General features: G+C 44.6%; 1 protein-coding gene across 2 annotated transcripts in view; it reads left to right on the top strand.

Moving 5' to 3' along the window:
- The window catches only part of LOC115126904 (neurobeachin-like), a 56,449-nt gene that overhangs the window by 10,055 nt on the left and 31,394 nt on the right, over positions 1–15,000 (top strand). The window contains exons 4-6 of one of the 2 annotated variants that reach the window (XM_065004943.1): positions 2,113–2,240; positions 3,779–3,840; positions 14,477–14,541. In XM_065004943.1, the coding sequence (XP_064861015.1) occupies positions 2,113–2,240; positions 3,779–3,840; positions 14,477–14,541 (255 nt within the window). Of the gene's footprint in view, positions 1–2,112; positions 2,241–3,778; positions 3,841–14,476; positions 14,542–15,000 lie in introns of those variants that run through there. The other variant, XR_010460032.1, reaches the window with a different exon arrangement.

Below are 15,000 nucleotides of genomic sequence, written 5' to 3' on the forward strand. Positions count from 1 at the left end.
ACTATAACGCCTTCATAGTACTGTCATAATGCCACTATAACGCCTTCATAGTACTGTCATAATGCCACTATAACGCCTTCATAGTACTGTCATAATGCCACTATAACGCCTTCATAGTACTGTCATAATGCCACTATAACGCCTTCATAGTACTGTCATAATGCCACTATAACGCCTCCATAGTACTGTCATAATGCCACTATAACACCTTCATAGTACTGTCATAATGCCACTATAATGCCTCCATAGTACTGTCATAATGCCACTATAATGCCTTCATAGTACTGTCATAATGCCACTATAATGCCTTCATAGTACTGTCATAACGCCACTATAACGCCTTCATAATACTGTCAATGCCACTATAACGCCTTCATAGTACTGTCAATGCCACTATAATGCCTTCATAGTACTGTCAATGCCACTATAACGCCTTCATAATACTGTCAATGCCACTATAATGCCTTCATAGTACTGTCATAACGCCACTATAACACCTTCATAGTACTGTCATAATGCCACTATAACTCCTTCATAGTACTGTCATAACGCCACTATAACACCTTCATAGTACTGTCATAATGCCACTATAACGCCTTCATAGTACTGTCATAATGCCACTATAACACCTTCATAGTACTGTCATAATGCCACTATAACGCCTTCATAGTACTGTCATAATGCCACTATAACGCCTTCATAGTACTGTCATAATGCCACTATAACACCTTCATAGTACTGTCATAATGCCACTATAACGCCTTCATAGTACTGTCATAATGCCACTATAACGCCTTCATAGTACTGTCATAATGCCACTATAACACCTTCATAGTACTGTCATAATGCCACTATAACGCCTTCATAGTACTGTCATAATGCCACTATAATGCCTTCATAATACTGTCATAATGCCACTATAACACCTTCATAGTACTGTCATAATGCCACTATAATGCCTTCATAGTACTGTCATAACGCCACTATAACGCCTTCATAATACTGTCAATGCCACTATAACGCCTTCATAGTACTGTCATAACGCCACTATAATGCCTTCATAGTACTGTCAATGCCACTATAATGCCTTCATAATACTGTCATAATGCCACTATAACGCCTTCATAGTACTGTCATAATGCCACTATAATGCCTTCATAGTACTGTCAATGCCACTATAATGCCTTCATAATACTGTCATAATGCCACTATAACACCTTCATAGTACTGTCATAATGCCACTATAATGCCTTCATAATACTGTCATAATGCCACTATAACGCCTTCATAGTACTGTCATAACGCCACTATAATGCCTTCATAGTACTGTCATAATGCCTTCATAGTACTGTCATAATGCCACTATAATGCCTTCATAGTACTGTCATAACGCCACTATAACGCCTTCATAATACTGTCAATGCCACTATAATGCCTTCATAATACTGTCATAATGCCACTATAACGCCTTCATAGTACTGTCATAATGCCACTATAACGCCTTCATAGTACTGTCATAACGTCCATGTTGTCAGTGGGTATGTTGGAAGCTGTCTCTTGTATCTGCTCAACTGACTGTGTATCTCTTCTTCTATCCTTCTTCCTCTTCTATTCTTCTTCTATCCTTCTTCTTGTTCTATTCTTCTTCTATCCTTCTTCTTCTTCTTCTAATTCTATCCTTTGTTTTCTTCTTCTTCTTCTGTTCTTCTTCTATCCTTCTTCTTCTTCTATTCTTCTTCTTCTATCCTTCTTCTTCTTCTTCTTCTATCCTTCTTCTTCTTCTATTCTTCTTCTTCTTCTTCTTCTATTCTTCTTCTTCTTCTATTCTTCTTCTTCTTCTTCTATTCTTCTTCTTCTATCCTTCTTCTTCTTCTTCTTCTTCTTCTATCCTTCTCCTCTCACTCTCATCCCCTCCCTCAACCCCTCTCTGTCTCTCATCTTCCTCCTCTCCCCACCCCTCCCTCCCTCTCCCCCTCCCTCCATCTCTCTCTGTCCCCTTCTCTGACCCTTTCTCTCGCTCCCCTCTGTCCCTCCTCCAACCCCCTCCAACCCCCTTCCTCTCTCTTCCTCCCTCCCCATCCCCTGCTCCCCCCTCTCTCTCCCCCTCTACAGTATCACCACTAAGTTGGAGCGCGCCCTGGAGAAGGTGGCCCCCCTCCTGAGGGAGATCTTTGTGGACTTTGCTCCGTTCCTCTCTAGGACCCTGTTGGGTAGCCATGGCCAGGAGCTGCTCATTGAAGGTACAGGTGCTGTACACGCCTTTAACTTCTATCTGGCGTCTCTGTGTGGAGTGAGTCCCCCCATCCACTGTCCAGTCCTCACCGTGCTGCTGTCACCGCTCACACTGGATGGCTGTGTGTGTGTGTGTGTGTGTGTGTGTGTGTGTGTGTGTGTGTGTGTGTGTGTGTGTGTGTGCAAATGTGTGTGTGTGTGTGTGTGTGTGTGCACGGTCGCGTGTGTGTCTGTATCTGTCGACTGGCTACCTCACCCATCCATGGATCAGGTATGAGGAGGTTTGAGGAGGTATGAGGAGGTTTGAGGAGGTATGAGGAGGTTTTAGGAGGTTGTAGGAGGTTTGAGGAGGTTTGAGGAGGTATGAGGAGGTTTTAGGAGGTTTTAGGAGGTATGAGGAGGGTTGAGGAGGTATGAGGAGGTTTGAGGAGGTATGAGGAGTTTTGATGAGGTATTAGGAGGTTTGAGGAGGTATGAGGAGGTTTGAGGAGGTTTGAGGAGGTATGAGGAGTTTTGATGAGGTATTAGGAGGTTTGAGGAGGTTTGAGGAGGTATGAGGAGGTTTTAGGAGGTTTTAGGAGGTATGAGGAGGTATGAGGAGGTTTTAGGAGGTATGAGGAGGTTTGAGGAGGTATGAGGAGGTATGAGGAGGTTTGAGGAGGTTTTAGGAGGTATGAGGAGGTTTTAGGAGGTATGAGGAGGTATGAGGAGGTTTGAGGAGGTATGAGGAGGTTTTAGGAGGTTTTAGGAGGTTTTAGGAGGTATGAGGTTTTAGGAGGTATGAGGAGGTATGAGGAGGTATGAGGTTTTAGGAGGTTTTAGGAGATATGAGGAGGTTTGAGGAGGTATGAGGAGGTTTTAGGAGGTATGAGCAGGTTTGAGGAGGTTTGAGGAGGTATGAGGTGGTGCGAGGAGGTATGAGGAGGTATTGGGAGATTTGAGGAGGTATGAGGAGGTTTGAGGAGGTTTGAGTTGGTTTGAGGAGGTATGAGGAGGTATGAGGAGATATGAGGAGGTTTGAGGAGGTATGAGGAGGTATGAGGAGGTTTGAGGAGGTATGAGGAGGTTTGAGGAGGTATGAGGAGGTTTGAGGAGGTATGAGGAGGTTTGAGGAGGTTTGAGGAGGTATGAGGAGGTTTGAGTAGGTATGAGGAGGTTTGAGGAGGTTTGAGGAGGTATGAGGAGGTTTGAGGAGGTTTGAGGAGGTATGAGGAGGTTTGAGGGGGTTTGAGGAGGTATGAGGAGGTTTGAGGATAGTGCTGAACAGACAGGACTTTCAGTAGGAAGTAGTAGGTCTGTTTCCCTGCCGTTCTGTCCGTTCCCCTTTTCCACTTGTCCTTTCTGTGTTATACTGTCAGATCTAATGCTGTTAGCTGGGTGGGTAACCTGTTAAGAGAACTGTGTGTGTGTGTGTGTGTGTGTGTGTGTGTGTGTGTGTGTGTGTGTGTGTGTGTGTGTGTGTGTGTGTGTGTGTGTGTGTGTGTGTACCGTGCGAGCGTGTGTGTGTGTGTTCTGGGGCGTGACGGTCCTGTCTCTCTCTCTGCAGGTCTGGTCTGTATGAAGTCCAGTACTTCAGTAGTGGAGCTGGTCATGCTGCTCTGTTCTCAGGTACGTACCCCTTTCTCTCTCTCCTCTCTCTCTCTCTCTCTCTCTCTCTCTCTCTCTTTCTTTCGTTCCCTCTCCTCTCTCTCTCTCTCACTCTCTTTCTCTCTCTCTCTCTCTCTCTCTCTCTCTCTCTCTCTTCTCTTTCTTTCGTTCCCTCTCCTCTCTCTCTCTCTCTTTCTCTCTGCCTCCCCCTCCCTCTCTCTCTCTCTATTTATTTCTCTCCTTCTCTCTCTCTCTTGCTCTGTGTCTCTCTCTCTCTGTATATATGTTTTCTGTATAGTTCCCAGTATATGCACTAGATTGTCTCACTATACTTAGTGTTATGAAACCAACTAGCCTGCTTTGGATTTATCTAGGGGTTTCTAAGCCCTTCAAGTTTACCTTCAGTATCTGCCAGCCCCATCGATGCAGCACTAAGCAGCCAATGATGAGCGCTGTGGTTTGATTGACATGTCTAAAGTGCTATCAGACAGGTGTCTGGTTACAGACCCGCCCTTTATGACAGCATTAACGGTTGCGTCTGCTGCAGTCTCAATGTGGATGAAATTCCACATTTGATTCTCATCAGTTTCCTCAACTTCTATCTCTTCCCGAAAACAAGAGGGAATATTCATAGACATGTTTTGACTTTATTACAATCATCCGTCTCCGCTGTCTTTATCTCTGAGAACAAAGCACATTTTGATATAACTGACAAGGTGTGGCTTGGGTAGCTAGACTCAGCAGGCAGAAGGAGAAACAGATACTCACCTCTCAGCTTCATTCCTCCTTTTATCTCTCTCTGTTCATCCTCTCCGTTCTAGGGGTATGTGTGTGTTCCTTCTATTCTCTCCTCTCCGTTCCTCCTCTTCTCTCCTCTCCGTTCCTCCTCTTCTCTCCTCTCCGTTCCAGGGGTATGTGTGTGTTCCTCCTCTTCTCTCCTCTCTCATCCTCCTCTTCTCTCCTCTCCGTTCTAGGGGTATGTGTGTGTTCCTTCTCTTCTCTCCTCTCCGTTCCTCCTCTTCTCTCCTCTCTCATCCTTCTCTTCTCTCTTCTCCGTTCTAGGGGTATGTGTGTGTTCCTTCTTTTCTCTCCTCTCCATTCTAGGGGTATGTGTGTGTTCCTTCTCTTCTCTCCTCTCCATTCTAGGGGTATGTGTGTGTTCCTTCTCTTCTCTCCTCTCCGTTCTAGGGGTATGTGTGTGTTCCTTCTCTTCTCTCCTCTCCGTTCTAGGGGTATGTGTGTGTTCCTTCTCTTCTCTCCTCTCCGTTCTAGGGGTATGTGTGTGTTCCTTCTCTTCTCTCCTCTCCGTTCTAGGGGTATGTGTGTGTTCCTCCTCTTCTCTCCTCTCCGTTCCAGGGTGTGTGTGTGTTCCTGGTCAGTTGAGATGTTCTTGTCCTTTGAGTGTGCCATTGCTCTCCACTTATCTCAACTCAACTTCCATGTTCTTTGTCCCACCTATTGCCCTCTCCCATCCTCCTCTTCTCTCCTTTCTCATCCTCCTCCTCTCTCCTTTCTCATCCTCCTCTTCTCTCCTCTCTCATCCTCCTCTTCTCTCTCCTCTTCTCTCCTCTCTCATCCTCCTCTTCTCTCCTCTCTCATCCTCCTCTTCTCTCCTTTCTCATCTTCTTCATACGTCTCCTGTCTTCTTTTTATCCATTCGCTCCATTTAACTTCTGTCCCCTTCCTCTCATCCTCTTCTCCATATTTTGTTCTCCTCGTCCAGCCCTGTTCTCCTCTCCTGCTCTCCTCTCCTCCTCCTCTCTTCCTCCTCCTCCTCCTCCTCTCTTCCTCCTCCTCCTCTCCTCTTCCTCTCCCTCTTCTCTCCTCTCATCTCTTCTACCACTTTCCCTCCTCGTTCATCCTCTTCTCCACCTTCTGTCTCTACTCCTCACCGTCCTCTCTCTCTGTCATTCCCCTCCCCTCTCCTCTCTTTCCCTCCTCTTCCTGTCAGTGTGTCTAGTATTACACAGGGCTCCAGCCTTGTCTTCCATTAGGGGCCCAGGGGACAGAACCCCAGCCCAGATATTGATCCCTGGGATGAGGAAGGGAACCTGAGACGCTCCCCTGTGTCCTTCAGATCCATCCATGGAGATAATGGAGCTATCGATCTCTCTGTTGTTGTTTTTTTACATAAGAAAGAATATAAAATACGCTCTTTTCACTTTTCATATAGCAGATGCTCTTTTCCAGAGCGACTTACAGTTAGTGCATGAGTTTCATTATTTTTCATATCCTCCCTTTCAATCTTACCCTAGGAGGTAACATGTTTCACCCCTTCTACTACACCGGGGGTATTTAAACCCTAGGAGGTAACATGTTTCACCCCTTCCACTACACCGGGGGTATTTAACCCCTAGGAGGTAACATGTCTCACCCCTTCCACTACACCGGGGGTATTTAAACCCTAGGAGGTAACATGTCTCACCCCTTCTACTACACCGGGGGTATTTAAACCCTAGGAGGTAACATGTTTCACCCCTTCCACTACACCGGGGGTATTTAACCCCTAGGAGGTAACATGTCTCACCCCTTCCACTACACCGGGGGTATTTAAACCCTAGGAGGTAACATGTCTCACCCCTTCCACTACACCGGGGGTATTTAAACCCTAGGAGGTAACATGTCTCACCCCTTCCACTACACCGGGGGTATTTAAACCCTAGGAGGTCCATTTACCTCTCCTTTCTCCCCTCTCTCTCTGTCTCTGTCTCTCTCTCTCTCTCTCTCTGTCTCTCTCTCTCTCTGTATCTCTCTCTCTGTCTCTGTCTCTCTCTCTCTCTCTCTCTCTCTGTCTCTCTCTCTCTCTCAATTCAATTCAATTCAATTCAAGGGCTTTATTGGCATGGGAAACATGTTAACATTGCCAAAGCAAGTGAGGTAGATAATATATAAAGTGAAATAAACAATAAAAATTAACAGTAGACATCACACATACAGAAGTTTCAAAACAATAAAGACATTACAAATGTCATATTATATATATATATATACAGTGTTTTAACAATGTACAAATGGTAAAGGACACAAGATAAAATAAATAAGCATAAATATGGGTTGTATTTACAATGGTGTGTGTTCTTCGCTGGTTGCCCTTTTCTCGTGGCAACAGGTCACAAATCTTGCTGCTTTGATGGCACACTGTGGAATTTCACCCAGTAGATATGGGAGTTTTTCAAAATTTGATTTTTTTTTCGAATTCTTTGTGGATCTGTGTAATCTGAGGGAAATATGTCTCTCTAATATGGTCATACATTGGGCAGGAGGTTAGGAAGTGCAGCTCAGTTTCCACCTCATTTTGTGGGCAGTGAGCACATAGCCTGTCTTCTCTTGAGAGCCATGTCTGCCTACGGCGGCCTTTCTCAATAGCAAGGCTATGCTCGCTGAGTCTGTACATAGTCAAAGCTTTCCTTAATTTTGGGTCAGTCACAGTGGTCAGGTATTCTGCCGCTGTGTACTCTCTGTGTAGGTCCAAATAGCATTCTAGTTTGCTCTGTTTTTTTGTTAATTATTTCCAATGTGTCAAGTAATTATCTTTTTGTTTTCTCATGATTTGGTTGGGTCTAATTGTGCTGCTGTCCTGGGACTCTGTAGGGTGTGTTTGTGAACAGAGCCCCAGGACCAGCTTGCTTAGGGGACTCCTCTCCAGGTTCATCTCTCTGTAGGTGATGGCTCTGTTGTGGAAGGTTTGGGAATCGCTTCCTTTTAGGTGGTTATAGAATTTAACAGCTCTTTTCTGGATTTTGATAATTAGTGGGTATCGGCCTAATTCTGCTCTGCATGCATTATTTGGTGTTCTACGTTGTACACGGAGGATATTTTTGCAGAATTCTGCGTGCAGAGTCTCAATTTGGTGGTTGTCCCATTTTGTGAAGTCTTGGTTGGTGAGCGGAACCTAAGCCTCACAACCATAAAGGGCAATGGGCTCTATGACTGATTCAAGTATTTTTTAGCCAGATCCTAATTGGTATGTTGAAATTTATGTTCCTTTTGATGGCATAGAATGCCCTTCTTGCCTTGTCTCTCAGATCGTTCACAGCTTTGTGGAAGTTACCTGTGGCGCTGATGTTTAGGCCAAGGTATGTATAGTTTTTTGTGTGCTCTAGGGCAACAGTGTCTAGATGGAATTTGTATTTGTGGTCCTGGTGACTGGACCTTTTTTGGAACACCATTATTTTGGTCTTACTGAGATTTACTGTCAGGGCCCAGGTCTGACAGAATCTGTGCATAAGATCTAGGTGCTGCTGTAGGCCCTCCTTGGTTGGTGACAGAAGTACCAGATCATCAGCAAACAGCAGACATTTGACTTCGGATTCTAGTAGGGTGAGGCCGGGTGCTGCAGACTTTTCTAGTGCCCGCACCAGTTCGTTGATATATATGTTGAAGAGGGTGGGGCTTAAGCTGCATCCCTGTCTAACCCCACGACCCTGTGTGAAGAAATGTGTGTGTTTTTTGCCAATTTTAACCGCACACTTGTTGTTTGTGTACATGGATTTTATGATGTCGTATGTTTTACCCCCAACACCACTTTCCATCAGTTTGTATAGCAGACCCTCATGCCAAATTGAGTCGAAGGCTTTTTTGAAATCAACAAAGCATGAGAAGACTTTCCCAAGATTTTCCCAAGGTTACTGTTGACGCATATTCCACGGTAGTTATTGGGGTCAAATTTGTCTCCATTTTTGTGGATTGGGGTGATCAGTCCTTGGTTCCAAATATTGGGGAAGATGCCAGAGCTAAGGATGATGTTAAAGAGTTTTAGTATAGCCAATTGGAATTTGTTGTCTGTATATTTGATCATTTCATTGAGGATACCATCAACACCACAGGGTTGGAGGGTTTTTATTTTGTCCTGTAACTCATTCAATGTAATTGGAGAATCCAGTGGGTTCTGGTAGTCTTTAATAGTTGATTCTAAGATCTGTATTTGATCATGTATATGTTTTTGCTCTATATTCTTTGTTATAGAACCAAAAAGATTGGAGAAGTGGTTTACACATACATCTCCATTTTGGATAGATAATTCTTTGTGTTGTTGTTTGTTTAGTGTTTTCCAATTTTCCCAGAAGTGGTTAGAGTCTATGGATTCTTCAATTACATTGAGCTGATTTCTGACATGCTGTTCCTTCTTTTTCCGTAGTGTATTTCTGTATTGTTTTAGTGATTCACCATAGTGAAGGCGTAGACTCAGGTTTTCCGGGTCTCTATGTTTTTGGTTGGACAGGTTTCTCAATTTCTTTCTTAGATTTTTGCATTCTTCATCAAACCATTTGTCATTGTTGTTAATTTTCTTCGGTTTTCTATTTGAGATTTTTAGATTTGATAGGGAAGCTGAGAGGTCAAATATACTGTTAAGATTTTCTACTGCTAAGTTTACACCTTCACTATTACAGTGGAACGTTTTACCCAGGAAATTGTCTAAAGGGGATTGAATTTGTTGTTGCCTAATTGTTTTTTGGTAGGTTTCCAAACTGCATTCCTTCCATCTATAGCATTTCTTAATGTTACTCAGTTCCTTTGGCTTTGATGCCTCATGATTGAGTATTGCTCTGTTTAAGTAGACTGTGATTTTGCTGTGGTCTGATAGGGGTGTCAGTGGGCTGACTGTGAACGCTCTGAGAGATTCTGGGTTGAGGTCAGTGATAAAGTAGTCTACAGTACTACTGCTAAGAGATGAGCTATAGGTGTACCTACCATAGGAGTCCCTTCTAAGCCTACCATTGACTATGTACATACCCAGCGTGCGACAGAGCTGCAGGAGTTGTGACCTGTTTTTGTTGGTTATGTTGTCATAGTTGTGTCTAAGGGGGCATATGTGGGAGGGAATGCTGTCACCTCCAGGCAGGTGTTTGTCCCCCTGTGTGCTGAGGGTGTCAGGTTCTTGTCCAGTTCTGGCATTTAGGTCGCCACAGACTAGTACATGTCCCTGGGCCTGGAAATGATTGATTTCCCCCTCCAGGGTGGAGAAGCTGTCTTCATTAAAATATGGGAATTCTAGTGGGGGGATATAGGTAGCACACAGGAGGACATTTTTCTCTGTTAGGATAATTTCCTTTTGAATTTCTAGCCAAATGTAGAATGTTCCTGTTTTGATTAATTTAATGGAGTGAGTTAGGTCTGCTCTATACCAAATTAGCATACCCCCTGAGTCCCTTCCCTGTTTCACACCTGGTAGTTCTCTCTCGCTCTCTGTCTCTCTCTGTCTGTCTCTCTCTCTCTCTGTCTCTCTCTCTCTCTCTCTCTCTCTCTCTCTCTCTCTCTGTCTCTCTCTCTCTGTCTCTGTCTCTCTCTCTCTCTCTCTCTGTCTCTCTCTGTCTCTCTGTCTCTCTGTCTCTCTGTATATGTATGTCTGTCTGTCTGTCTGTATATGTATGTCTGTCTGGCTGGCTGGCTGGCTGTCTGTGTCTCTCATCTCTCCCCTTCTCTCTTGCTCTCTATTTTTCCTCTCACTCTCTCTGTCTCTGTCTCTGTCTCTCTCTCTGTCTCTCTCTCTATCTCTCTCTCTCTCTATCTCTCTCTCTATCTCTCATTTCAATTCAAGGGGCTTTATTGGGAAACACATGTTTACGTTGCCAAAGCAACAAAGGTGAAATTAACAATAAAAAGTGAACAGTAAATATTACACTCAGACAAGTTAGATGTGTGGGTTCCTTGAGTGGCACAGCGGTCTAAAGTTAATTCAAGTTTAAATAAATAAATAATTTTAAAAAGTTCCAAAATAATAAAGACATTTCAAATGTCATATTATGTCTATATACAGTGTTGTAACGATGCGCAAATAGTTAAAGTACAAAAGAGAAAATAAATAAACATAAATATTAGTTCTATTTACAATGGTGTTTGTTCTTCTTCTTGGTCAGTAGTGGTCAGTAGTGGTCAGTAGTAGTCAGTAGTGGTCAGTAGTGGTCAGTAGTAGTCCGTGGTAGTCAGTAGTAGTCAGTAGTAGTCAGTAGTGGTCAGTAGTGGTCAGTAGTAGTCAGTAGTAGTCAGTAGTGGTCCGTGTGTGGTCAGTAGTGGTCAGTAGTAGTCAGTAGTGGTCAGTAGTAGTCCATGGTAGTCAGTAGTAGTCAGTAGTGGTCATTAGTAGTCAGTAGTGGTCAGTAGTAGTCAGTAGTGGTCAGTAGTAGTCAGTAGTGGTCCGTAGTGGTCGGTAATGGGCAGTAGTAGTCAGTAGTGGTCAGTAGTGGTCAGTAGTGGTCAGTAGTAGTCAGTAGTGGTCAGTAGTAGTCAGTAGTGGTCCGTAGTGGTCGGTAGTAGTCAGTAGTCGTCAGTAGTGGTCAGTAGTGGTCAGTAGTAGTCAGTAGTGGTCCGTAGTGGTCAGTAGTGGTCAGTAGTAGTCCGTGGTAGTCAGTAGTAGTCAGTAGTAGTCAGTAGTGGTCAGTAGTGGTCAGTAGTAGTCAGTAGTAGTCAGTAGTAGTCAGTAGTAGTCAGTAGTGGTCAGTAGTGGTCCGTAGTAGTCAGTAGTTGTCAGTAGTGGTCAGTAGTAGTCAGTAGTGGTCAGTAGTGGTCAGTAGTTGTCAGTAGTAGTCAGTAGTAGTCAGTAGTGGTCAGTAGTAGTCCATAGTGGTCAGTAGTAGTCAGTAGTGGTCCATAGTAGTCAGTAGTGGTCAGTAGTAGTCAGTAGTAGTCAGTAGTGGTCAGTAGTGGTCAGTAGTAGTCAGTAGTAGTCAGTAGTGGTCAGTAGTGGTCAGTAGTAGTCAGTAGTGGTCCGTAGTCAGTAGTAGTCGTAGTGGTCAAGTGGGCAGTAGTAGTAGTGGTCCGTGGTCAGTAGTTGTAGTAGTCAGTAGTGGTCAGTAGTGGTCAGTAGTAGTCAGTAGTGGTCCGTAGTAGTCAGTAGTGGTCAGTAGTCAGTAGTAGTCAGTAGTAGTCAGTAGTGGTCCATAGTGGTCAGTAGTGGTCCGTGGTAGTCAGTAGTGGTCCCTGGTAGTCAGTAGTGGTCAGTAGTGGTCCATAGTGGTCAGTAGTAGTCAGTAGTAGTCAGTAGTGGTCCATAGTGGTCAGTAGTAGTCAGTAGTGGTCCATAGTGGTCAGTAGTAGTCAGTAGTGGTCGGTAATGGGCAGTAGTAGTAAGTAGTGGTCAGTAGTAGTCAGTAGTGGTCAGTAGTAGTCAGTAGTGGTCAGTAGTGGTCAGTAGTTGTCAGTAGTAGTCAGTAGTAGTCAGTAGTGGTCAGTAGTGGTCAGTAGTAGTCAGTAGTAGTCAGTAGTGGTCAGTAGTAGTCAGTAGTTGTCAGTAGTAGTCAGTAGTAGTCAGTAGTAGTCAGTAGTAGTCCATAGTGGTCAGTAGTAGTCAGTAGTAGTCAGTAGTGGTCCGTGGTAGTCAGTAGTAGTCAGTAGTAGTCAGTAGTAGTCAGTAGTAGTAGTCCGTGGTCCGTAGTAGTCAGTAGTAGTCAGTAGTGGTCCGTAGTAGTCAGTGGTAGTCAGTAGTAGTCAGTAGTAGTCAGTAGTAGTCAGTACTGGTCCATAGTGGTCAGTAGTAGTCAGTAGTAGTCAGTAGGGGTCAGTAGTGGTCAGTAGTGGTCCGTAGTGGTCAGTAGTAGTCAGTAGTGGTCCGTAGTAGTCAGTAGTAGTCAGTAGTGGTCAGTAGTAGTCAGTAGTTGTCCGTGTGTGGTCAGTAGTGGTCAGTAGTAGTCAGTAGTGGTCAGTAGTAGTCCATGGTAGTCAGTAGTAGTCAGTAGTAGTCAGTAGTAGTCAGTAGTGGTCAGTAGTGGTCCGTAGTAGTCAGTAGTAGTCAGTAGTGGTCAGTAGTAGTCAGTAGTGGTCAGTAGTAGTCAGTAGTGGTCAGTAGTAGTCAGTAGTGGTCCGTAGTGGTCGGTAATGGGCAGTAGTAGTCAGTAGTGGTCAGTAGTGGTCAGTAGTGGTCAGTAGTAGTCAGTAGTGGTCAGTAGTAGTCAGTAGTGGTCCGTAGTGGTCGGTAGTAGTCAGTAGTCGTCAGTAGTGGTCAGTAGTGGTCTGTAGTTGTCAGTAGTAGTCAGTAGTAGTCAGTACTGGTCCATAGTGGTCAGTAGTAGTCAGTAGTAGTCAGTAGGGGTCAGTAGTGGTCAGTAGTGGTCCGTAGTGGTCAGTAGTAGTCAGAAGTGGTCCGTAGTAGTCAGTAGTAGTCAGTAGTGGTCCGTAGTAGTCAGTAGTAGTCAGTAGTGGTCCGTGTGTGGTCAGTAGTGGTCAGTAGTAGTCAGTAGTGGTCAGTAGTAGTCCATGGTAGTCAGTAGTAGTCAGTAGTAGTCAGTAGTAGTCAGTAGTGGTCAGTAGTGGTCCGTAGTAGTCAGTAGTAGTCAGTAGTGGTCAGTAGTAGTCAGTAGTGGTCAGTAGTAGTCAGTAGTGGTCAGTAGTAGTCAGTAGTGGTCCGTAGTGGTCGGTAATGGGCAGTAGTAGTCAGTAGTGGTCAGTAGTGGTCAGTAGTAGTCAGTAGTGGTCAGTAGTAGTCAGTAGTGGTCCGTAGTGGTCGGTAGTAGTCAGTAGTCGTCAGTAGTGGTCAGTAGTGGTCAGTAGTAGTCAGTAGTAGTCCGTAGTGGTCAGTAGTGGTCAGTAGTAGTCCGTGGTAGTCAGTAGTAGTCAGTAGTAGTCAGTAGTAGTCAGTAGTGGTCAGTAGTGGTCAGTAGTAGTCAGTAGTAGTCAGTAGTAGTCAGTAGTGGTCCGTAGTAGTCAGTAGTTGTCAGTAGTGGTCAGTAGTAGTCAGTAGTGGTCAGTAGTGGTCAGTAGTTGTCAGTAGTAGTCAGTAGTAGTCAGTAGTGGTCAGTAGTAGTCCATAGTGGTCAGTAGTAGTCAGTAGTGGTCCATAGTAGTCAGTAGTAGTCAGTAGTGGTCAGTAGTAGTCTGTAGTTGTCAGTAGTAGTCAGTAGTAGTCAGTAGTGGTCAGTAGTGGTCAGTAGTAGTCAGTAGTAGTCAGTAGTGGTCAGTAGTGGTCAGTAGTAGTCAGTAGTAGTCAGTAGTAGTCAGTAGTGGTCAGTAGTGGTCAGTAGTAGTCAGTAGTGGTCCGTAGTGGTCGGTAATGGGCAGTAGTAGTAAGTAGTGGTCAGTAGTTGTCAGTAGTGGTCAGTAGTAGTCAGTAGTGGTCCGTAGTAGTCAGTAGTAGTCAGTAGTAGTCAGTAGTGGTCCATAGTGGTCAGTAGTGGTCCGTGGTAGTCAGTAGTGGTCCCTGGTAGTCAGTAGTAGTCAGTAGTGGTCCATAGTGGTCAGTAGTAGTCAGTAGTGGTCCGTAGTGGTCGGTAGTAGTCAGTAGTAGTCAGTAGTGGTCCATAGTGGTCAGTAGTAGTCAGTAGTGGTCCATAGTGGTCAGTAGTAGTCAGTAGTGGTCCGTAGTGGTCGGTAATGGGCAGTAGTAGTAAGTAGTGGTCAGTAGTAGTCAGTAGTGGTCAGTAGTAGTCAGTAGTGGTCAGTAGTGGTCAGTAGTAGTCAGTAGTAGTCAGTAGTGGTCAGTAGTAGTCAGTAGTTGTCAGTAGTAGTCAGTAGTAGTCAGTAGTAGTCCATAGTGGTCAGTAGTAGTCAGTAGTGGTCCATAGTGGTCAGTAGTAGTCAGTAGTGGTCCGTGGTAGTCAGTAGTAGTCAGTAGTAGTCAGTAGTAGTCAGTAGTGGTCCGTAGTAGTCTGTGGTAGTCAGTAGTAGTCAGTAGTGGTCAGTGTGTGGCTTTGTGTCTGTTTTGTAATATGACCCTTTGTGTTTCCAGGAGTGGCAGAACTCTATCCAGAAGAATGCTGGGCTGGCCTTCATAGAGCTCATCAATGAGGGAAGGTAATCAATCACCTATCACATTGATCTATCTTTCTATCGGACTGCTTAATCTGTTATCACCATCAGGAATCATCTGCTCAGGGCTAACCGTTTAGAAAGAGGCTCAATGAAACCCCCCTCTCTCTCTCTTCTGATATATATATATATATCTTGCTCTCTCTCTCTCTCTCTCTCTCTCTCTCGCTCTCTCGCTCTCGCTCTCGTTCTCTTCTGATATATATATATATATCTTGCTCTTTCTCTCTCTCTCTCTCTCTCTCTCTCTCTCTCTCTCTCTCTCTTCTGATTTATATATCTTGATCTCTCTCTCTCCCCCTCTCTCTCTCTCTTCTGATATTCCCCTCTCCCCCTGCTCTCTCTCTCTCTCTTCTGATATCCCCTCTCTCTCTCTCTCTCGCTCTCTCTCCCCTCTTCTGATATCCCCTCTCCCTCTCGCTCTCTCTCTCTTCTGATATCCCC

The sequence above is a fragment of the Oncorhynchus nerka genome, linkage group LG19 (genome assembly GCF_034236695.1).
Source record: "Oncorhynchus nerka isolate Pitt River linkage group LG19, Oner_Uvic_2.0, whole genome shotgun sequence".
Taxonomy (NCBI): Eukaryota; Metazoa; Chordata; class Actinopteri; order Salmoniformes; family Salmonidae; genus Oncorhynchus; species Oncorhynchus nerka.